The 24,845-nt window shown below is 45.4% G+C and overlaps 2 protein-coding genes across 3 annotated transcripts in view; both read right to left on the bottom strand.

Moving 5' to 3' along the window:
• Positions 1–6,907, bottom strand: part of LOC106601775 (axin-2) — a 28,860-nt gene extending 21,953 nt beyond the window's left edge. The window contains exons 1-3 of the mRNA XM_045715507.2: positions 6,467–6,907; positions 4,074–5,008; positions 667–798 (exon numbers count right to left, since the gene is read on the bottom strand). Coding sequence (XP_045571463.1) covers positions 667–798; positions 4,074–4,894 — 953 coding nt within the window. The 5' untranslated portion in view covers positions 4,895–5,008; positions 6,467–6,907. The remainder of the gene's footprint in view (positions 1–666; positions 799–4,073; positions 5,009–6,466) is intronic.
• A 10,897-nt stretch (positions 6,908–17,804) lies between these two features.
• LOC145850366 (centrosomal protein of 112 kDa) overlaps positions 17,805–24,845 on the bottom strand; it is a 244,797-nt gene continuing 237,756 nt past the window's right edge. The window contains exons 6-8 of one of the 2 annotated variants that reach the window (XM_082972797.1): positions 22,749–22,850; positions 19,036–19,100; positions 17,805–18,557 (exon numbers count right to left, since the gene is read on the bottom strand). In XM_082972797.1, the coding sequence (XP_082828923.1) occupies positions 18,554–18,557; positions 19,036–19,100; positions 22,749–22,850 (171 nt within the window). In that variant the 3' untranslated portion in view covers positions 17,805–18,553. Of the gene's footprint in view, positions 18,558–19,035; positions 22,691–22,748; positions 22,851–24,845 lie in introns of those variants that run through there. The other variant, XM_082972796.1, reaches the window with a different exon arrangement.

Here is a 24,845-nt window from a genome sequence, read left to right as displayed (position 1 = left end):
TGGTTCGAGCCCAGGTAAGAGCGATGAGAGGCACGGAAGCTATACTGTTACACTGGCAATACTAAAGTGCCTATAAGAACATCCAATAGTCAAAGGTATATGAAATACAAATCGTATGGAGAGAAATAGTCCTATAATAACTACAACCTAAAACTTCTTACCTGGGAATATTGAAGACTCATGTTAAAAGGAACCACCAGCTTTCATATGTTCTCATGTTCTGAGCAAGGAACTTAAACATTAGCTTTTTTACATGGCACATATTGCACTTTTACTTTCTTCTCCAATACTTTGTTTTTGAATTATTTAAACCAAATTGAACATGTTTCATTATTTATTTGAGGCTAAATTGATAGTATTTATGTATTATATTAGGTTAAAATAAGTGTTCATTCAGTATTGTTGTAATTGTCATTATTACAAATAAATAAAATAGAAACGTTTTATTTTTTATTTATTTATTTAAAACCGGCCGATTAATCGGTATCGGCTTTTTGGGGTCCTCCAATAATCGGTATTGGTATTGAAAAATCATAGTCGGTCGACCTCTAATTACTTCCCATGACACTCTTCCCACAGTAGTAACCATCAGTATACTCCAAACCAGAGAGGCTACAGTCATTTCCCTCAGAAAACACACAATTGAAAGCATTAACCTCTACTTACACACTGCTGTCGGTCATGGACATGGAGTCGTCTGTCATGGCGTCGCTGGACACCTCGCTGTCGTTGGTGCTGGTGGCTGGGGCAAATGAGCCCACATGGTACGGGTTGACCGGGTCCCCTCGCCTGTGGGACCTACACACACAGAACAATGCAGTTTAAATACATGTGTCAGGTAGCAATACATCAGATATACACTAGTACCTCTCATCTGTTTAGACCAGAGCTAAGGCCATAGGGCGCTTCTCTCTCTTCTTGTGAAATAAGAGAAACTAGGTGGAAGATATTTGGGGACCTATGCTGCCAACTTGAAACTAGTCCCTTTGTGTGTGTGTGTGTGTGTGTGTGTGTGTGTGTGTGTGTGTGTGTGTGTGTGTGTGTGTGTGTGTGTGTGTGTGTGTGTGTGTGTTGTCACGACACCAGTATTGTGATACTACCATACCAGATTTTCCTTGGCAAAAAAAGAAAACACCAAGCAGACTGAAATCTATGGTCCTTTAAAACCTACTTTGGTAAAATATCATGTGCTATAACTTGCCCAAACAAAACTAATGTGACTCTCGGCGACAACATAAGGCAGTTTTTTTCTAACATTAGGACCGTTTTCCTCAAGAAAATGTGGTCCACTTCATGTTTTGTTTTCTTTGATTCCTAGTATGGCGATAGTGGTATCGTGACAACACTAGTGTGGTGTGTCTCAGACAGTAATGACTTGGAGGTCCACCACACTCCAGGGCCTGAGGAATGTGACAGGGTTCTCCCCCTGGGGTGAGTGGTACAGCAGTGTGTGTGTAAGTACATTTCCAGGGCGATCAGGACACTTCCCTCTCAGGACACCCTATAAGAGGACTGTGTTTGAGGCTTTGGCTGCTATACCCACTGCTAGTAGGAAAAGGGGATACCTAGTCAGGTTGTACAACTGAATGCCTTCAACTGAAATTTGTCTTCCCCATTTAACCCAACATCCACGTCTTCGGTGCCCAGGGAACAGTGGGTTAACTGCCTTGCTCAGGGGCAGAACGACAGATTTTTATCTTGTCAGCTCGGGGATTCAATCCAGCAAGCTTTCGGTTACTGGCCCAACGCTCTAACCACTAGGCTACCTATCATAGTCAAACTGGCCCTAAAACTGACCAATCCCTCTAGCTGTCTCTCACTTTATTGGCATGGTAAATCTATGTTTACATTGCCAAAGCAAGTGAAATAGATAAACAAAAGTGAAATAAACAATAATAATAAAACTCTTGCTTCACAGCCCATCACCACCTGCTGTGATAGTTTCCTCTGCTTGGGGAGGAATGCAAGAAAGGGGGGAATGAGAGAAGAGGAGGAAGAGAGAGAACCTGAGCTCACAGCCAGGTAAGAGAGGGGGAAGAAAAGAGGAAGCGTGAGTGTGTAGGGAAAGGAAAGAAATGAGAGAAGAGAAAAAGGGGAAGCAGGGCCTCTTCTTTATGAGCAGCCCACTGGCAGGAGAGAGCCAGAGAGTTGGAGAGGAAGAGAGAGAGGGGCCCAGCATGACTAAAGCCATAGGCCCCAGCTCCAACCTGACCTTCAGAGGGGCTTGCAAACACACAGGTATTTAGTACAGCTGGCCTCACATCTCTCCCTCCCTCTCTCACCCCTCATTCATTCTTTTGCTTTCTTTCAGGAAGAGACCCCCCCACCCACCTCCTCCCAGTCCCCACAACTCCTTTCTGTCCTTCCTTTCCGCTCTCTCTCCCTCTAAAGTACACCTAGTCCCCACATCCCAGCATTTTCAAAAGGAAGAGATAAAAGTGGGGAAGAAAGAGGAGAGAAAATAGGAAAATGCGGAAATCAGAGGAGAATCACAGTAAACAAGTGAGAGAGTGGTGAAAAGAGAGCGAGGGAGAGATTGGGGGTTAAAAGAAAAAAAAACATTGAAAGAGAGAATGAGTCTGCTGTCGCTGCTCAGCGGTTATTGAGAATAATCTGATTCAGGGAGAAGAAATGAGTTCCACATGCCAGGGAGAGGAAAGCAGCTAGAGAGGTAGTGGAGGGGTGTCCCTGACTCCCTAACAGTCTGATTCAAAACACCACCTAACCAGGTGATGGAATAATGGAGACCGGTCTGAACTGAAGCCTCACTGGGACACGAACCCATGTCCTTCTCAATCCTCCTATGGGGCAGGCTGGGTTGTCAACACATGTTCTTCCTGGTCCCTCCCCTATAGTGTGTTGATTCTATTGACACTTTCTAGCCCAAGCAGACACACAATCCAGCCAAAACCACTAAGAAGGACCCCAATTCCCCTCCCTGCAGGCCAAACACCAGTCTGGCACCAGGGCTCTAAAGCCTGATAGAAGCTCTTTAGAAATGTTAAACTTAAGTGGTTCGTCTGACAAGTCAATGGCCATTGATTCATGACAACCATCTGGCCTTGGGTTGGTCCTCATCAGCTGATTCAGGTCCTACTGCGACCCTCATCCATATACAGACCAGCAAATCAATGGCTTGTTGGATTGGCATGGGAAGTTGTCATATTTCACTCCCCTTAAGATTAGATAAATACAATCTGTTTATATAGGAGCAGTAAGGGGAGGATAAAACTGAGGTATGTATGATATGAATAAATATTCACCTGTAGCTGCGTGGTCTACATTCTGCAAAACACCCCTCCCTTTTCACCCACTGAACATCTGACATGTATAGATATTAGATACACATATGACCATGAAGTCCAGATAAGTGAAACCGAACCACTGTGCTGAAGTGGCTCTGAACATTTCAAATGACTAGCCTACTATTTGTCATGTTTGAGATACATGGCCAGAGCAGTGTGTGGCTGAGGCACAGCACAGCAGAGGCATCATGCATTATTGGCTGACAGGCTGGGGCCAAGGCCAGGGTGCTCTGTTAACTTCCCGTGGAAGACGATCCCTCTATCTGCTCAACTATTTCAAAGCTCCGGAAACAGAGGCAAGCCAGCAGAGGGCTGCACTCAGTCTAGAGAACACCATTTATACTACACACACAGAGAGAGAGAGACAGAGAGAGAGAGAGAGACAGAGACAGAGAGAGACAGAGAGAGACAGAGAGAGAGAGAGAGAGAGAAAGAGAGAGAAAGAGAGAGAAAGAGAGAGAGAGAGACAGAGACAGAGAGAGACAGAGAGAGAGAAAGAGAGAGAGAGAGAAAGAGAGAGAAAGAGAGAGAAAGAGGGGGAGTGTGTGTGTGTAAAGTATCTCCTAAACAAAGCTAACAAGCAAGGTGAGATGAAAACGCATCTGGAAACTGTCTATTTTGAGACAGTATATGCTCTTTTGATGTTATATCCTAGTTATTATCCATGACTTACAAAGCCCCATACACACTAGGCTAGTCACTGCATTCCCCAACATTTCCCTATTAGTTGGCTATAGTACGTGAAATAGGAAGGGACCAGTATCTTACCTGTACCCCTTCTCCATCACCTCCACCGTCCTCATAGACACTGTTGCCCTCAGCGCCTGGGCAGAAAGGCCAACCACAGAAGCCAGCGCTTTGGCTTTGAAATCATTACAACTCCACTCCTCTTCCTCATTTAGGGTGGGCAGGTACCCACACACCAGCTTCAGGCTACCTAGCCCGTTAGGGTTCACATGAGCAGGGTTCTCGCCCCCGCTCCTCACATACTCGAGGTAAATGTCCGACGTCAAGAACATCTGGTAGGGGCTCTCCTCCATGCTGGTCTGGATCTCGGTCTGTGCCTGGTCGAACATAGCTGAATCAATCTGTTGCTTCTTGATATTATCCCGAATGAAGGTTTTGGTCGCAGGCTTGAGCTGCTTGGCGACTATGCTGCTGGTGTCAATATAGCGCTTGTAAATAGCTTTGGCGACTCGCAGCGTTTTGGTATCCTTGAGGTCCATCTGCCTGAAACCATTACAGGCGAACCAAAAGTCTAAAGTGTCGACGCATTTCTCGCGCTCCAGGAATGTCCTAAAAAGATGAGCACCGTCTTGGTCCCCAAGAAGAGAATGCAACGACTTGGTCCACCGGGCTAGCGGCGAATCCGGTGACGCGCTCCCCTCGGGTTCCCCAAGTCCATCCTCGTTCCTCTTCGCAGTGTAACCGGGAGGCCCGAGCAAAACCGGGGTACCCTGGGGTCTCATCATGGCGAGCTTGCCGGGGTAGCACGGCAGCACCTCGCCCTCCTCCCCCGGGACCGGGGGACGGGGAGCATCTTCTCGGAAGCTATTGGCGATATGGTCCGATATAAGCGCTCTGCTCATGGCTCCGAAGGCAGCAGCAACAGAAAACCTGTGCGTTGTTCGCCTCCTCCGAGCGCTACAACAATCTCCTCACTCTCTCTAGTCAGCCGGGGAGCTTCTCTGCCAGTCTTCTCTCTGAAACAGAAGTATTGATCTAATCAAACTCAGATCCACCGCAAACTTCAAAGGCATACATGCAGTAGAAGTATTTTCAGAACCTTTACAGACTTTCAGAGAGAGAGAGAGAAGATGAGATGAATGGTGCGGCAGATTTACATAAATACTCATTCGATTTTATTTGGCGTGCTCACTGACATCTTCCTGAACCAATGTTGGTGTTGAAAGTGATCATTAACATAACACGGTTTAGCATAAACTCATAAAACAGCCAACAGAGTGAGTGATGCTTCTGACGAGCTTGAGTTCCCATCATCTCGCTCCACTTCATTAACTGCATAGGAAAACTATAAATCCAAGACCACAGAAACATCTTCTGTGCGGAAATACCAAGTAGCCTGGATGGAATACAATAAAAGTGCAAAAGACAGACATTTGTACACAATCGCATAACGAAGACCGATATTAGTGAGGCTGTGTTCTCGTGAACACCTCAACAATTAGCTGGTCACCAAGCCCAATCTGATCCTGAACACGCCGCAGCACGTCCAGTACACCACCGACCAACAGACACCGACCCACAACGAGGCGTGCACGCCACTTTCCGCTCACTATTTGCTTATCATAAGCGTCACAGAACAGCGAAACGGTCCAAATTGAAAAGACTACACAACCCTAAACATATTCAGGAGACAGACTAACGTTACTAAACTAGGCTACAGGACATGCTTTGAAAACGTGATGGAAAGCGTTGATATAGAACTGAACTTGATTTTGAAGTAGGCTAACCAAGCTACAAAATGATAGGCGGGCTCTCTGATTTCTGCTCTACCAACATCATGAACCACAAATTGATAAAATCATTTTAAAAGGCCTCCGAGAAACAAGCTATGTTCCACGAGAAACAGGCTATAGACATGGAAGCGGAGCCGACTACCGATGGCTGCTAAACGCTACATCGTAGCCTCCGATCAGAAGCTGCAACAATATCACCTTTCACATTTGTAACAATTGTTTTGCGACGAAAGCGAATAAATCGCCTCAAACCAGCCACCGAAATAAAACAGCCGAATCGAGATCCTCATTAGCCTACATCGCCGTTTATATTCTGCACCAGATAAAATAAAATGTTCAACTACCTAATTCCATAACGCTCTTGTATCTTTAGTGGGTAAAATAGGCTACATTACTTCATCCAACCACACAGAAAAGTATTCAGATCTCATGGGGGGGAGGAATTCCAAATACTTATATCGTGATGAATAGTCCTCTAAAAAGCGTATCAAAGTTTAGATAAAGTGCCCAAATACTTATCACAACGAAAAATAATCGCACAACACACCAAATGATAGTTGTTTGAGCTCTGTATCTAGCAAACTAAGTTAATTGCATACAGCCACATTACTTCAAAGAAAGTCAACAGAACATCAAAGGAAATCCAATGGGTCCAGAGCGAGGAACACTCTTGTAACTTACCATCGATCCACGAGTTCGGTCTTCCAAAAGTATCCGTTTTTATCCACAGAAAAATAATCCACAATAGTCGATTCCACGACAGAGCCCTTTACAGTCCGATTTGTTTCGTGTTAGTTGCAGAAAGAAAAATGTAGTTTTCCAGGGGGAAAAAAATACTGCTTAGTTTCCCCCTTTTCTTTGCAAATGTTTCAGTCTGCCATGCCATACCGTAGGTCTCTCCTGTAGGCTATTCCAATACGTTCTGGGCTCAGGGTAAAACAGCGCACTTCAAAGTGAAGAACCGACAGCCTCGTCCCGGAAGCTACATAGAAAACAATACTCCCCCTTTCCCTTTCAAAAAGAACACAGCGCATTCAAATTCACCGACACATATTCATCCTTTATCTTTTCATGTTTTCAGAGGCTGGTGAATTGATGGCCGCGGTGAAAAAACTAAAAACATTCAAATAATTTTTACTGTCGATTTTACAGATCACAAAGTTACAACAAAGTTTCTAGGACCTTATCAAAGACAAGAAATCTTGAGCCAACTCCCTGAGGCTTTGGAACGTCAGAAGTAACAGATCTGCCGCCCCAATAGCATTATCCCTGCAATCCCTCTGTTGCTACATACACTTTAAAGACACAGGCCTCTTTTCTTTTAAAGACGAATAGTTTCCTGATTAACCCATTTCTATCTTTGGGATGCGCAAAAGACACAACGTTGTGTTGGCTATCTAATCTGGTATACAATTCCCCAGGGTAATTCTAAAATGCCAAATTATCAAATAAAAACGACAATCCATAGATGCCATGTGGAGTTGAAATGCATGTATGACATACATCTCAGCAGCACATTTTCCACAGCTCCTTCAAGTGGCCAGGTTGGGTAAAGGTATGATATACACATGGGTTATTAAAGGTGCAATTTGCAATAGTTACTGCTATTCTATGTTCATTTCAACTAAAAATATAATATAACCCATTGGTCATTGAGGATTATAAACTGGGTGGTTCGAGCCCTGAGTGCTGATTGGCTGACAGCCGTGGTATATCAGACCATATACCACGGGTAAGACAAAACATGTATTTTTACTGCTCTAATGTAATGTTGGTAACCAGTTCATAATAGCAATAAGACACCTCGGGGGTTTCTGATATTTGGCCAATATCCAGGCACTCCGCGTTGCGTCATGTGTAAAAACAGCCCTAAGCCGTGGTATATCTCCTTGGGCCTTATCGCTTAAATATAATTTCTTAATGTCTCATGAGCTTAGAACTGCCTTACCCAATCATAACCGAAAAATATGAGTCTGTTTTACTCCATGGTTTACAGCTTGAAAATACATCTGTTTAAAACTATTATGTTGATCTCACATTAGAGAAATCTTTCCTTTAGTCAATGTAGGATTAATAGCTAGGCTATATCATATGGATAGAGTGGACCGCAGAGTACAACCACTACGTTTGATTTAGCATTCAGCCTCTCTTCTCTTTTTATCAATCATCTCCTTTCTATTAATGTCCCATTTGCTTTACAACCCTGGCACACGAGTCTACCTTTTATATCAATGATATCAATGTCCAGCTTTATACACCACAAAAAGGGGGGAGGAGGAGGAGTATGATGGAAGGAGGAGGAGGAGTATGTGATGGGATGGAGAGAAGGCCCGTAGTAGACAACCCAGCCATTCTACCCATAATGCGCTCATTGACTGGCGCAAGCAGCTGTGGGGCCTGTTTTGTCTGTGGCAGACAGTCAGACAGTGGTTTCAAGGACATCTGGATGTTACTTTATAAGACTGCCTTGTTTGTCCTCTCTGGGACTCCATACAGTGATTAGTAGAGCAACTAAGTACGCTGTAAACTAGTCTTTGAACAAGATGGCTGACTAGGTCAGTGTTTATTGGGATATCCATGCAGCTCCTTCTCAACGCCATTGGCTGTGCAGATGTTCTATCTATCCTTTCTCACTCATAGAACATTAACCCAACACCATAACCCTTTGTTTATCATTGGTGGTGTGACGGTGGGGGGGGGGGGGGGGGGGGACCTAACCTCTGACAGTAAACGCACAGAGATAAAACCCCATCCCCATGGAAATAGCCCCTATACCTCCTACCTCCTGCTGCTGCCAGGGGCCAGATGGGCCCCCGTGTCCCACTCAGGGCCTTTGATATGGCAGGGCCCCCTTCGAGGACACCTCAGTCTCCACCTTCAGGCCCTACTGAGCCTGACCTCTATTCTGACCTGGAACAGAGCTGCCCTGGCCCTAGTGACCCCTATCCTGCCCTGGCCCTAGTGACCCCTATTCTGCCCTGGCCCTATAAAACAATACATAACAGGGGGGAGGAGCAGGGAAGGGTTAGCTACCCCTGATGTTTGGGTGCTTTTATGGCTGGGGGTATATTGTATCCTGAACAGCTCTGACCTGTCCTCCCCATGCTAGCTACCGGCCATCTCAGCTGCTGTTGTAAACTCCACACTTAACAGAGAGAGCGAGTGTGTGCGAGAGTGAACATCTGTGAGTACGAGTGTGAGTGTGAGAGTGTCTGAGTGTGGAAATCAGTGTGAAAGTGTGTCACTGTGTGTGTGTGCTAGTTGCCTTCTCCTCTCAGTGCTGTAGCCCTGTGATCAGTAACTGCTCTCAATTATCCTATTGTCGGCTGCTCCTTTTCAGCTCGGGGTTAAACTCTTAGCAGCTCCCTTTGAAGTCATCATCCCTTTATCTCAAGCCAGACCCAAGAATTTGGGGGAGGACAATGGAAAATGAAACCAAGGGGGAGGCTTATGGCAATTATAAACGAGGGCCCGTGAGTACAAGTAAGTGTGAATGTCCGTTTGGAGAGAAGGAAGGGGGGGGGGGGGGGGGGGTGTAGAGTGAGAGAGAGGCAGAGAATTGAATTGAGAGGATATGGGTTTACTGTTTCTAATTTGTTTGGTGTGTACACACCAGAGGCAACACAACTCCAGAGAGGAAATGGTGTCTCCCTCCTTTAAAGAGGTGACAACAAGGGGACAATGCCTTTAAAGGAGCCAGGGGCCGATGAGAGGAGAGGAGATGGGGAACGAAAGAGAGGATGACGGGGTGAGAGGAGAGGAAGAGAGATGGAAGGAACGGACAACAGCAACAGGGGGGCAGAGGAAGGGAAGAAGAGATGGAAGGATTGGACAACAGGGGGACAGAGGAGAGGAGGGGAAAAGAGGAAAAAGAGATGGAACGAAAGGAGGAGAAGGAGAAGTGCAGTTGGTAGCAGAATCAGATGGCATGCTGTGAGAGAGCCGGGAGAGCAGACAATTAAAGTGTGGAGTTAAGAGAGGCTTTGAAGTTGGACATGGTGCCTAATACCCTTAGAGTGAGCTAAAGAAGGGCAACAATTCACCAGCTTGTTATGGGGCTGTTTTGAAGGGAGGAGGAGGAGGGAAGAGGGTGTCTTGTTAAAAGGTTCAATTTGAGGAAAATAACTTTAATTTCAACCCCAAATAGCCTCTGAAGGATTGTGGCGGCACAGCGGCAGCTGTAGTGTGGGAGTACAGGAGTTCAACAGCAACTGGTGCATTCTGATGAGGAGTGACTGTGTGATAAATGTTGAGGCTGGGTAGAGGAGGGAGAGAGAGGGAAGAGATAATGAAAGAGAGAGAAGGAGGATGAAGAGAATGAAAAGAGAGAATGAAATAGATAGGGGGAGATGAAAGAAAGCGAAAGAAGAGAAGCAGGCCTCGAGAAAAAGAGAGGTTATTATTGAAGGTTATTTATTTGTCTTTTCCCCCCCAGTTTTAATCCCATTTTGCGCATGGCTTTTAAGTCTACCAATGTATAGAAACAATGTGAGATGCACAGTCAAATCCCATTTGGCCATGAAGCTCTCCTCTCTAATAACTTTCATTTCCTCTTACTGCCTTTCTCTTTCTGACCGCCTTTCTGGGGTTGAGGGCTGATGGACACCTGTTTCAGAGAGGACGAGAAAGAGAGAGAGACAGAGAGAAAGACAGATCTCTACAAGCGTATGTGACTGATAATCAGACATCTCAACCCAAGACTTGACTGGAACCAGACCTTTCTGTTCAGGTCTGGCCTGGGTGGAGTTGAGTTGAATAGGGTGGAGTAGAGAGGAACTATACTAGCGCCCTGCACAGCGTTCTGTTCTGGGCCTCACTTCACCTTATACTATCAGCACTGACAAAACTCCATCCTACAATCACACAAATTCACTCAGACAGACACCACAGCTAGCTGCTCTCTATCCCAGTGTCTAACAGCCATCCCCGGCCTCGCGTGCGTGGGCGTGCGTGTGTGTGTGTGGGTGTGGTGTGTGGGCCTCTCAGGTGGCTACCGTATCAGCATCACTGCAACTCAGGGACGACTCAGGAGTTGAGTGACGGCCTGTAAAAAACTAGCAACACTGTTTGCCGTCAACATCAGCGATCATCGCCATATCAACCTCTAGAACCTCTAGGAGTAGAGAAAAAACATGACGGGAAACACAGAATAAATAAATAGTGAGGAGACACTGCTGTGTGTGTGTGTGTGTGTGTGTGTGTGTGAGGAGATGCTGTAGTGATAAACAGGGTTATTTATGCAGGCAGTTTGTGTAGAGTGGAGCAGCCAAACACAGGTCTCCTAGGGACTAAGTCAGAAAACAACTCTATAAAAAGATCCACTGACTTTACTAGCGTGTTAACACACACAAACACACGCACACACTCGCACACGTGTACACAAACACAGTCAATCAGAGGTGTCTATACAGAAGAGAGCAGAGACAGTAGGCTTCCACACATCACCATGCATAACCCACAAACTATACTAGCAGGACAGCAAGACAACTCAACCTCAAATCAATTTGCAATTCCCTAAACACTACCCCTATGACCTTTCTCCCTCACAGAGACCATATCCCAAAACAAAAATCACTCATCACTCAAGTCACTTGTGCTTCATGGATTTGGAACTAACGAATTCCCAGCACACACTTTCTTTGGGATTGCCTGGGTGTGCTTCGGTTCTGTGCCACCAGGCGGAGGGATACAGAACTCTGGGACAGTGGAACATCCGTCTCCCTTTTATGATGTCACGGTGTCGGCACTCTGTCTCTGATGGGGAGAGAACACAGAGAGGAGGGAGGAGAGGAGGAAGACCTTTGATCTATGCAGTTGGGTTGGCTGTGTGGAAGAAGTGTCATAAAGGTACTCCCAGTTCTTTTATGTACAGACAGATATAAAGGAGTACATTCTTGGCATCTCAACAGTCTGAAGTGACCTGTTGGAACACAGTATGACATAAGATAATATGGTGGAATGTCTATCAGGAATTTGACACCTGTCTAGTCCATTCACATCAATGTAGATGAAAGTTACTTTAGACTATTGAGATGCATCCTAAATGTAAATGAGCAAATCTGGGGTCACTTCCTCTTCTGACCTTTAGCTCCAATGCTCCAGCCTGAGTTATTTTTTACTTAACCTTTATTTAACTAGGCGAGTCAGTTAAGAACAAATTCTTATTTACAATGACGGCCTCCCCCGGCCAAAACCTAACAAGGACGACGCTGGGCCAATTGTGCACCACCCTATGGGATTCCCAATCACGGCCGGTTGTGATACAGCCTGGAATCGAACCAGGGTCTGTAGTGATGAACACACACACACACCCTAAAGCTGAGCTCATTCAGACAACCTAAATACACACCTTCACATCCAAAACCATTGACTCCATTCTTCCCAAACACACCCCGAACCTCCAACCACCCATCAACCCCAGCTTCTCTGCTAGCACATCTCATACAGAAGGGTCACACTTTTACGGGTGTGTACGGGAGGCGAAGTCAGGTGCAGGAGAGCAGAGTGTAGTAACAGGTGCACTTTTTATTCCGGTCCAAAACGAAAGCACATAAGTACATAAACGTGCCCAAAACACGGAACATGAACAAAAGTCTGGCGCGTGACAAATACCCACATAACATAAAACAATTTCACACAAAGACATGGAGAGGAACAGAGGACTAAATACATGCAGTGTGATTAGGGAATGAAAACCAGGTGTGTATGGAACAAGACAAAACAAATGGAAATATGAAAGCCGGTGACGTCGATCGCCGAACGAACAAGGAGAGGAGCCGACTTCGGCGGAAGTTGTGACACACCCTCGTTCTCTTAGGACAGTGGTTCCCAACCTTTTGTTACTGTACACCAACTGAATATGCTCTGCCCGGAGCACCCCTGAAGTACCCCTCATGTGCATTTTACCAATAAGCCAATGGTCGAATGAGTCTTCTCAAGTACACCCTGTGGATAGGCCAAGTACCCCCAGGGGTCCTAGTACTGTCTTAGGATGCAACTGTTGTGGAATGAGAGTACTCCGTGCTCTCCTTCCACAAACAACAGACTCTACAAAGGCTTGGTGCCCAAAGACTAAATTCCTGTTCCTGTCGGTGTGAAAGTTTCTCTCCCTTTGCCCAGGCAGCAGAATCAGCACATAAAATAAATACGGAGTGGTGTAGTGTTACGCTTGGAAACCGTAGAGCAGGTCACGGACAATGGGGATTTGAGGAAGTGCGCAACAGCACGCGTACAAGAAAAGCAATTCCAATGCTAATGGGGACGCAGGGCTTGTTTGAAATGAAATCTGCTGTTTTGGAACATCATAATAACGCCTCAAACCTAACCCGTCTTCTTCCAGGAAATGAGGATTCCCTTGAACCGGCCAGCATCGAAACCCAAACATTCCTCCTTGTCCAGCATAATATGATACGTAATAAGAGTGGTAAACTATACAGGCCTCTCCCTAAACACACACTCGTTATCATCCTTACCAGCCTCGCTCTGCAGGCATCTGAGACTTGGACTGGAATTCAATCAAACCCGCTATGCAGTAGCAATGTTTATGCTGTGTCTGTTCACAAAATATTGCACAGTCCTTATTCTTGCACTGTCCTTATTCTTAAATCTTGAAGCATCTACAGTGAGGGAAAAAAGTATTTGATCCCCTGCTGATTTTGTATGTTTGCCCACTGACAAAGAAATGATCAGTCTATAATTTTAATGGTAGGTTTATTTGAACAGTGAGAGACGGAATAACAACAAAAAAATCCAGAAAAACGCATGTCAAAAATGTTATAAATTGATTTGCATTTTAATGAGGGAAATAAGTATTTGACCCCTCTGCAAAACATGACTTAGTACTTGGTGGCAAAACCCTTGTTGGCAATCACAGAGGTCAGACGTTTCTTGTAGTTGGCCACCAGGTTTGCACACAACTCAGGAGGGATTTTGTCCCACTCCTCTTTGCAGATCTTCTCCAAGTCATTAAGGTTTCGAGGCTGACGTTTGGCAACTCGAACCTTCAGCTCCCTCCACATATTTTCTATGGGATTAAGGTCTTGAGACTGGCTAGGCCACTCTAGGACCTTAATGGGCTTCTTCTTGAGCCACTCCTTTGTTGCCTTGGCCGTGTGTTTTGGGTCATTGTCATGCTGGAAATCCCATCCACGACCCATTTTCAATGCCCTGGCTGAGGGAAGGAGGTTCTTAACCAAGACTTGACGGTACATGGCCCCATCCATCGTCCCTTTGATGCGGTGAAGTTGTCCTGTCCCTTAGCAGAAAAACACCCCCAAAGCATAATGTTTCCACCTCCATGTTTGACGGTGGGGATGGCGTTCTTGGGGTCATAGGCAGCATTCCTCCTCCAAACACGGCGAGTTGAGTTGATGCCAAAGAGCTCCATTTTGGTCTCATCTGACCACAACACTTTCACCCAGTTGTCCTCTGAATCATTCAGATGTTCATTGGCAAACTTCAGACGGGCATGTATATGTGCTTTCTTGAGCAGGGGGACCTTGCGGGCGCTGCAGGATTTCAGTCCTTCACGGCGTAGTGTGTTACCAATTGTTTTCTTGGTGACTATGGTCCCAGCTGCCTTGAGATCATTGACAAGATCCTCCCGTGTAGTTCTGGGCTGATTCCTCACCGTTCTCATGCTCATTGCAACTCCACGAGGTGAGATCTTGCATGGAGCCCCAGGCCGAGGGATATTGACAGTTCTTTTGTGTTTCTTCCATTTGCGAATAATCGCACCAAATGTTGTCACCTTCTCACCAAGCTGCTTGGCGATGGTCTTGTAGCCCATTCCAGCCTTGTGTAGGTCTACAATCTTGTCCCTGACATCCTTGGAGAGCTCTTTGGTCTTGGCCATGGTGGACAGTTTGGAATCTGATTGATTGATTGCTTCTGTGGACAGGTGTCTTTTATACAGGTAACAAGCTGCAGTTAGGAGCACACCCTTTAAGAGTGTGCTCCTAATCTCAGCTCGTTACCTGTATAAAAGACACCTGGGAGCCAGAAATCTTTCTGATTGAGAGGGGGTCAAATACTTATTTCCCTCATTAAAATGCAAATCAATTTATACCATTTTTGACATGTGTTTTTCTGGATATTTTTGTTGTTATTTTGTCTCTCACTGTTCAAATGAACCTACCATTAAAATTATAGACTGATCATTTCTTTGTCAGTGGGCAAACGTACAAAATCAGCAGGGGATCAAATACTTTTTTCCCTCACTGTACTTGTGATGGGAGTTTGAAAAGTAGTAATAGTACTAGTTGTTTTCATGTTATTCAAAACCATTGTGTTATTTTATTTGACTAGGGGGGACTGCTTAAATACAGCAATGCCACAAACAGCTGCCATTTAATGGACAGGAACGTCTGAGGTCATCAATGGAGACAATGGTATAAGCCAGAGTCATGTCTTGCTACTGTGGAATCAGAAACACTACTAAACTACTGTTCTGTTTGGCTGGATGTTCCACCATTACTACCAGAGGTCTCTATCTGCACCAACCACAAACCCCCAATACAACAGAACTACTGTTCAGAATAGAAAACGGCTGCCACGCTCCAATGGGAGCAATGAAGATTCAAGGTCTCTGGCATGCAAGCTGAGGTTGTGTGTCAACTCAAAAATAATACAATATTTTTATTACATATGGGATCAAACACTGTTAAGATGAGAAATGATGTGTTCATTGACAATCAAATTAAATGAATATGATGAAAAAATTACTTTAATAAAACAATGCATTCGGTATGTACATTCAGTATAAAACTTGATTTTGAAGTATGTCATATGGAATCACAAAAAACAACATACACTACATGATCAAAAGTATGTGGACACCTGCTCGTCGAACATCTCATTCCAAAATCATGGGAATTAATATGGAGTTATGGAGTTGGTCCTCCCTTTGCTGCTAGAACAGCCTCCAGTATTCTGGTAAGGCTTTCCACTCGATGTTGGAACATTGCTGCAGGGACTTGCTTCCATTCAGCCACAAGAGCATTAGTGAGGTCGGGCACTGATGTTGGGCGATTAGGTCTGGCTCGCAGTCAGCGTTCCAATTCAACCCAAAGGTGTTTGATGTGGTTGAGGTCAGGGCTCTGTGCACGTCAGTCAAGTTCTTCCACACCGATCTCAACAAACCATTTCTGTATGGACCTCGCTTTGTGCACAGGGGCATTGTCATGCTGAAACAGGAAAGGGCCTTCCCCAAACTGTTGCCACAAAGTTGGAAGCACAGAATCGTCTAGAATGTCATTGTATGCTGTAGTATTAAGATTTCCCTTCACTGGAACTAAGGAGCCTGAACCATGAAAAACATCCCCAGACCATTATTCCTCCTCCACCAAACTTTACAGTTGGCACTATGCATTGGGGCAGGTAGCGTTCTCCTGGCAACCGCCAAACCAAATTCGTCCGTCGGACTGCAAGATGGTGACGCGTGATTCATCACTCCAGAGAACGCGTTTCCACTGCTCCAGAGTCCAATGACGGCGAGCTTTACACCACTCCAGCCGACGCTTGGCATTGCGCGTGGTGATCTTGTGTGTGGCTGCTCGATCATGGAAACTAATTTCATGAAGCTCCCAACGAACATGCAACGCACTTCAGCACTCGGCGGTCCCGTTCTGGGAGCTTGTGTGGCCTACCAATTTGTGGCTGAGCAGTTGTTGCGCCTAGATCTTTCCACTTCACAATAACATCACTTACGGTTGAACAGGGCAGCTCTAACAGGGCAGACATTTGACAAACTGAATTGTTGAACGTCACTGAGCTCTTTAGTAAGGCCATTCTACTGCCAATGTTTCTCTATGGAGATTGCATGGCTGTGTGCTAGATTTGATACATCTGCCAGCAACGGGTGTGGCTGAAATAGCAGAATCCACTCATTTAAATGGTTGTCCACAAACTTTTGTATATACAGTGTATGTATGGATAGTACACACATTAAACATCCACAAAAGGTTATGCAAAATTATTGATTTCCAACGGTGAATGTGAAAAAAAAATCTGACAGTGAATAAATACACTGCTCAAAAAAATAAAGGGAACACTTAAACAACACAATGTAACTCCAAGTCAATCACACTTCTGTGAAATCAAACTGTCCACTTAGGAAGCAACACTGATTGACAATAAATTTCACATGCTGTTGTGCAAATGGAATAGACAACAGGTGGAAATTATAGGCAATTAGCAAGACACCCCCAATAAAGGAGTGGTTCTGCAGGTGGAAACCACAGACCACTTCTCAGTTCCTATGCTTCCTGGCTGATGTTTTGGTCACTTTTGAATGCTGGCGGTGCTTTCACTCTAGTGGTAGCATGAGACGGAGTCTACAACCCACACAAGTGGCTCAGGTAGTACAGCTCATCCAGGATGGCACATCAATGCGAGCTGTGGCAAGAAGGTTTGCTGTATCTGTCAGTGTAGTGTCCAGAGCATGGAGGCGCTACCAGGAGACAGGCCAGTACATCAGAAGACGTGGAGGAGGCCGTAGGAGGGCAACAACCCAGCAGCAGGACCGCTACCTCCGCCTTTGTGCAAGGAGGAGCAGGAGAAGCAATGCCAGAGCCCTGCAAAATGACCTCCAGCAGGCCACAAATGTGCATGTGTCTGCTCAAACGGTCAGAAACAGACTCCATGAGGGTGGTATGAGGGCCCGACGTCCACAGGTGGGGGTTGTGCTTACAGCCTAACACCGTGCAGGACGTTTGGCATTTGCCAGAGAACACCAAGATTGGCAAATTCGCCACTGGCGCCCTGTGCTCTTCACAGATGAAAGCAGGTTCACACTGAGCACGTGACAGACGTGACAGAGTCTGGAGACGCCGTGGAGAACGTTTTGCTGCCTGTAACATCCTCCAGCATGACCGGTTTGGCGGTGGGTCAGTCATGGTGTGGGGTGGCATTTCTTTGGGGGGCTGCACAGCCCTCCATGTGCTCGCCAGAGGTAGCCTGACTGCCATTAGGTACCGAGATGAGATCCTCAGATCCCTTGTGAGACCATATGCTGGTGCGGTTGGCCCTGGGTTCCTCCTAATGCAAGACAATGCTAGACCTCATGTGGCTGGAGTGTGTTAGCAGTTCCTGCAAGAGGAAGGCATTGATGCTATGGACTGGCCCGCCCGTTCCCCACACCTGAATCCAATTGAGCACATCTGGGACATCATGTCTCGCTCCATCCACCAACGCCACGTTGCACCACAGACTGTCCAGGAGTTGGCGGATGCTTTAGTCCAGGTCTGGGAGGAGATCCCTCAGGAGACCATCCGCCACCTCATCAGGAGCATGCCCAGGCGTTGTAGGGAGGTCATACAGGCACGTGGAGGCCACACACACATTTTGACTTGTTTTAAGGACATTACATCAAAGTTGGATCAGCCTGTAGTGTGGTTTTCCACTTTAATTTTGAGTGTGACTCCATGGGTTGATAAATTGGATTTCCATTGATTATTTTTGTGTGATTTTGTTGTCAGCACATTCAACTATGTAAAGAAAAAAGTATTTAATAAGATTATTTCTTTCATTCAGATCTAGGATGTGTTGTTTAAGTGTTCCCTTTATTTTTTTGAGCAGTATATATACAAATCCATAGTGGTTAAAAACAGTGTGGGTGTGGCCAACATAACTGGCACAACTGATTGGTGCACCCATGGCATGACACATGTGTGATGCCTGGTAACTGTGGCGATGATTCTCACATCTGATAGACTGTTTTATTCTTCATGTCTGGATAATGGGCGTGGCCAAGGGAAGAACAGTCCATGGTTACCTATATTGGGTGAGGGGAGGGGTTTAGGACAGGAGAGAAAAGGGAGGGTTGTTTAAGCACATGTCATGTTTCATGAACTTCACATCTCTCAACAGTCTATTTTATTACCCAAAGAGGATAGAGAAGATTTCAGGTTTGACTACCTGCCCGGGACTACAGATGTAAAATCTGGCACATTTACAGAAATATTGATTGATGTGCATTGTCCCTGTCAAATCAATGTAGTAAATGAAATGACTGAGTTGGGTTTGGGTGGTGTAATTTGAGTGACTCCGACGCCTCCTATGTTCACCCAGATAGATCACAGCATCGTCCCAGGTGGGAGCAGCAGACTATTTGAATGGCCCCTCTTGTCACAGGGTATGTATAGATGCTTTCCATAAACACATCCAGTGTCTCTGACAGCATGATGGATGGACGAGACATCAAAGGCTTCCACCGCCAGGCCTCGATCACAGTCACGTTACAGGACATTTACCTCCTGCTGTGACAGGCATCCAGGTCCTCCTGTAACACAGAAGCTCTCTTTTGGAGGAAGTTCACCTGCAGCCAACACAGAGTAAGGGGTCAACACACACAGTAGGGGGTCAGGGGTCAATGCACAGTAGGGGCTCAGTAAGAGGATATAGGAGTAGAGTGATAGAGAAAGGGTTAAGATAGAAAAGGTTAGGGGAAAAAGGGTTAAGGCAATAGGGGGCAAGCGTTGGAGAGTAGGGGGGAGTAGGGGTTGAAGGGAGTAATTCATAGGGGAGTAGGGGGCTAGGGAGTAATTCATAGGGGAGTAGGGGGCTAGGGAGTAATTCATACGGGAGTAGGGGGCTAGAGAGTAATTCATAGGGGAGTAGGGGGCTAGGGAGTAATTCATAGGGGAGTAGGGGGCTAGGGAGTAATTCATACGGGAGTAGGGGGCTAGGGAGTAATTCATACGGGAGTAGGGGGCTAGGGAGTAATTCATACGGGAGTAGGGGGCTAGGGAGTAATTCATACGGGAGTAGGGGGCTAGGGAGTAATTCATACGGGAGTAGGGGGCTAGGGAGTAATTCATACGGGAGTAGGGGGCTAGAGAGTAATTCATACGGGAGTAGGGGGCTAGGGAGTAATTCATACGGGAGTAGGGGGCTAGAGAGTAATTCATACGGGAGTAGGGGGCTAGGGAGTAATTCATAGGGGAGTAGGGGGCTAGGGAGTAATTCATACGGGAGTAGGGGGCTAGAGAGTAATTCATACGGGAGTAGGGGGCTAGGGAGTAATTCATACGGGAGTAGGGGGCTAGGGAGTAATTCATACGGGAGTAGGGGGCTAGGGAGTAGTTCATACGGGAGTAGGGGGCTAGAGAGTAATTCATACGGGAGTAGGGGGCTAGAGAGTAATTCATACGGGAGTAGGGGGCTAGAAAGTAATTCATACGGGAGTAAGGCGACTGAGTGAGATTATAGGTGAGAGGTTAGGATTTTGATACAGTAGTGAAACCATGAGAATCCAAGACATGGGGTCAGTAAAGCTAGTCCACTACTACTTCAGGGGGACAGTGAAATAGTTTACTTCCAAAGGGTTAGACGAGGCAGTATCAGGCCTTAACTACATACAGTGAAAGAGTTCACTTCCAAAGGGTTAGACGAGGCAGTATCAGGCCTTAACTACATACAGTGAAAGAGTTCACTTCCAAAGGATTAGACGAGGCAGTATCAGGCCTTAACTTCATACAGTGAAAGAGTTCACTTCCAAAGGGTTAGACTAAGCAGTATCAGGCCTTAATTAACTACATACAGTGCCTATAGAAAGTCTACACCCCCTTCAACTTTTTCACATTTTCTTTGTCAGTGCCTCAGTTTCATGCATTTAAAAAATATATCTACACACCATACTCCACACTTAAAGATATTATTTTATAGTGAAAAAAAGGATATATTAAAAATACAAAACTTAAATATCATAATTGGGCATGTCTCCACCCCCCTGAGTTAATACTTGGTGGAAGCACCTTTGGCAGCAATTACAGCAGAGTCTGTTGGGATAGGTCTCAACCAACTTTGCGCACCTAGATTTGGCAATATTTGACCATTCTTCTTTATAAAACTGTTCAAGCTCTGTCAAGCTCCTTTGGGAGCATTGATGGACAGCAATCTTCAAGTTGTCTCACCATTTTTAATTAAATTTAGGTGGGGGCTCTGACTGGGCCACTCAAGGACATTTACCTTAGGCTGGCGGCCAGGTAGACATGTCTATTATACAGTATACCCTCTCGCTGTCAGACACCATAGCTTTGGCTGTGTGCTTCAGGTTGTTGTCATGCTGAAAAGGGGAACTTCCGTCCCAGTTTCAGCTTTCTTGCAGAGGGTAGCAGATTTTCCTCAAGGACTTTTCTGTACATTGCTCCATTCATTGCCCCTTCTATCCTGATAAGTGAGAAAAGTGAGGATCTCTCTGTACTTTGCTCTGTTCATCTTTCCCTTGATCCTGACTAGTCTCCCAGAACCTGCCGCTGAAAAACATCCCCATAACATGATGCTACCACCACCATGTTTCACAGTAGGGACGGTGTTCTTTGGGTGATGGGTTTGCGGGTATGATGGGTATTGGGTTTGCGCCAAAAGTAACGCTTTGCATTTAGGCCAAAAAGTCTGGGTCTTGGTGGTGCCATACACCTTCTACTGTACTTCTTAATAATTGTCATGACCATGCTCCATGGGATATTCAGGCCTTAGAATAGTTTTATACACAGAACCTACAGGGACTGCTGAATTGATCCTGAAATCATGTGAATCACTACAATTTAACAAAGGTGGAGGCCAATGAACTTGGTGTGTGTGATTTTGAAGGTGACTGGTTACACCTGAGATAATTTAGGATTGCTATTAGAACGCGGTGGAGACTTCTACAACCAAGATATTTCAGTTTTATTTTGTATCGATTTTCAATTTTTTTTCACTTGGAAGTTGTGGGGCATTTTACTCCAGGATATAAGGCAACAAAAAGTGAAAAGTTTGAAGGGGGCTGTAGACTTTCTATAGGCACTGTACATACTACTGTGTTTCACAACAAATAAAAATCCTTCTCTTTAGATCAACTGAAACAAAAAGGTTATAATATTCATTGATGTGTAACTACTGTACTGGAACTCAATGGTACATTCCATTCTCTTGGATGGAAACCTCAGGAACAGATTTAGCGTTTCATTTGGAGAGGCGGCGCTGCTGCTTTCAGAGGGTAACAGCACCAGTATGCAGAAACGGAACTGCGGTCGGATGCCATGGAGTCACTCGTTCTTTCAGTAAAATAATGCGTCGTAATGTGAAAAACCCAAGACATCCTCAATGAAAAGGGAGGCCGTTCTGGTCGTGAATTACACCGTATAAACATATCCGATAGTAGAGGTTTGTGGCGGCAGGACTGGAAAGAGATCCAGCCGGAGCTATCCAAAGCAGCCAGGCGTTGGGGCCAGTTTGAGTTTAGAAATGCGGGCCCCCTCCAAATGTTGTTGTTGGTTGGTTAGTGGGGCCCCCCTCTCCCTCAGCCCGCTCCACCACAGCCCGACACAGAAAGGCCTATTGTTTACATTCGAAATTCCCCTCCCTCCCGCCGCCCACCACAGTTTTCTTGTCGAACAAGGCCCAGTTAAACTAATAGGAGACTGTCCGCGGCGGCTGGGCGGCAGTATTAATGTGTAATTGATAATAATAATTGTGTGTGATCTGATGGAGCCTAGAGAAAGAGAGGGAGCTTCAAAGTGGACCGGTCCAAAGCCATGTCTATGGGCTCTGGTGTCTGGTCTACACCACCATATCATATCCCCTCGTCACAGCCAAGGAATCAAACAAACAATGCTGACACTCACACTGAGACTATGTGTGGGTTCAGTCTGGGATGGTTTCTATCAATATGTAGAGAGAGGGAGGAAAGCAGAAAAGAAAATGGCAGCAAAGGAAAACTGTTCATAGTTGGTATCTGAAGAAACACTGAAAAGGAAAGCAGGTCTATAAGGTGAGGTATGGAGTGTATTGCCCAGGTACAGGGACCTCTGTCTGTATTACTCCATATAGGTCAGGGGTCAACAACTCTAGGTCACTAACACATGAATCAACTAACCAAGATCTTGATAGTTAGTTGATATGTGGATTAGTTGAATTTGGTGAGTTAGCTATAGGCTGTGTGTGTCCTGTGTATAGTGCCCCATGCAGGACTTGTTCCTACCTGAGACTTGAGAGAGGAGATGGTGTCCTCCAGGTCCTGTCGCAGCTCAGCTGGCATCAGCCCTTTCATTTTCATCGCACACTCCTGAAGCACCACCGTCACCTGCAGGGAGAGGAAGAGAAGGAAGAGAAGGAAGACAGAGAGGATGTGGTTCAATAAACATATTGTAAGTGGCTCTGGACAAGAGCTTCTATTAATTGACCAAAGAGTAATTATACACACATCGCCCCCTATTGGCTAATAAAAAGATCACGGTCACCATAGACCACATGTGGCCAACTCAGCTTAACCCTTAGGGTATGCAGTAGCTGCAGGTTTGTGTTCCATCTCAGCACAAACACACATCATTCAAATGAACTAATCACCATATTAATGTTAGAGACCATCATTATCTGAATCAGGTGTCTTAATAAATCTGGGCTTGAGCCGACATTTACTTCCCTCCAGGACCAGAATTGACCACCCTTGACTGTTAGACCCAGGCCCAGCTGGGTTTGAAAGAACAGACAGAACACATCAAACACACCAGCCCTCCCTATGTCGGGCACAGAGAGGGCTGTCTGGAGCTAAATTACACTGGAGAAAACCATAGTCTGATTACAAAGTTTAAAACATTTGGTTAGCCATTCCTCCATGCCCACAAACACACACAGTGCATGTACTGAACGTTCAGTAGGCAGACATGCTGTAATGACAAACTGAGAGGTTTGGTATGGAGTTGGTGCTTGTGGAATCTACAGGAGTTATTCCTGACCATGTGACCTGACCAGGAAGAACTCTGGCCTGTAATAGCCTAAAACTCGGGCCTGGTTGTAAAGTGACTACATTCTCTGTGGGTAGAAGAGGACTGGCCACCCCTCAGAGCCTGGTTCTTCTCTAGGTTTCTTCCTAGGTTCCTACCTTTCTAGGGAGTTTTTCCTAGCCACCGTGCTTCTACATCTGCATTGCTTGCTGTTTGGGGTTTTAGGCTGGGTTTCTGTACAAGCACTTCGTGACATCTGCTAATGTAAAAGGGACGTTATAAAGACATTTGATTGATTGATTGATAACTAGGGAGAACCACAAACTATTCCTACCATGAAGTTTTTAGCATGCCATAGTCCAGTTATTTCCTCTTTATTTTTCTTTAGATATTCAGTTCGAGAGAGCGAGAGAGAGAGCGAGAGAGAGAGAGGTCTAGTAGTAGAAAATTGGTTTTCCAAAAATAATTTTCCTGTTGTGGATTTAACTGATTGATCTGGTTTTCTGTAATTAATCTTTCAGGGGCACAATGAAAGGGATTGGGACGCACTTCAAAGGGGGAGAGTATAAATGATCCCAAAACAGAACAGCTCTTTTTGTCTCAGCACAGTGTGCAGTAGATTAGGCCTTTGCCACTTAGCCCAAAATGTTCTCCCTCCCACCTCATTTAAAAGTGTCGGGCCAATAACATCATCAGGAGAGAAAGTCCATCAATTTACTTTTTTTTCTTTCCTCCGTGAGAAAGTGAGCCATGGGTAATTTAAGAATTAACATTTTCAAACATTTTCAAAAAAAAATATTTTACAGGCTGTAATTTGGGGTGCCAACAAGTAAAAAAAAATGTGTAGAACCCCTGAGAGGGAGGCAGTCATAACAAGATGGCGCCCAGACAAAAGACTCAAGACCAAAAAACACCAAACAACGGTCAAATGATCACTGTCCTCATAAGCCACATCCAATGTAAAAGTATTGGGATTCTTTGCAAGCTTTCCATTCAAGTTCCTTGGCTGCATTCTTAATGCATGTACAGTACGTACAGTGCTGTATTTAAGTTACCACAGCAGTAAGGGATATACACACTTCAATCTAAATGACTAGCGCCCTCCTGACAACTCCCTCTCCGTTTTCCGTCCCATAGATCAGATTCAGGGTAACTAGTATTCACCGGGCTACACTGCAGGGTGGACTGGAGCCTCTACTCACAGGCTTGAGACTAATCAAAGTAGACTGGCCATGAATGTTTCATTTAATAACTATGAGTACTAGAGAGGGAGCAGAAAGAGAAAGAGAGGATGAGAGAGAGGACGAGAGAGAGAGGACGAGAGAAAGAGAGGACGAGAGAGAGAGGACGAGAGA

This window comes from Salmo salar, chromosome 03, assembly GCF_965601325.2.
Source record: "Salmo salar chromosome 03, fSalSal1, whole genome shotgun sequence".
NCBI lineage: Eukaryota > Metazoa > Chordata > Actinopteri > Salmoniformes > Salmonidae > Salmo > Salmo salar.
Note: the sequence above shows the minus strand (reverse complement) of the source record. Positions and strands in the feature narration are given on the sequence as shown.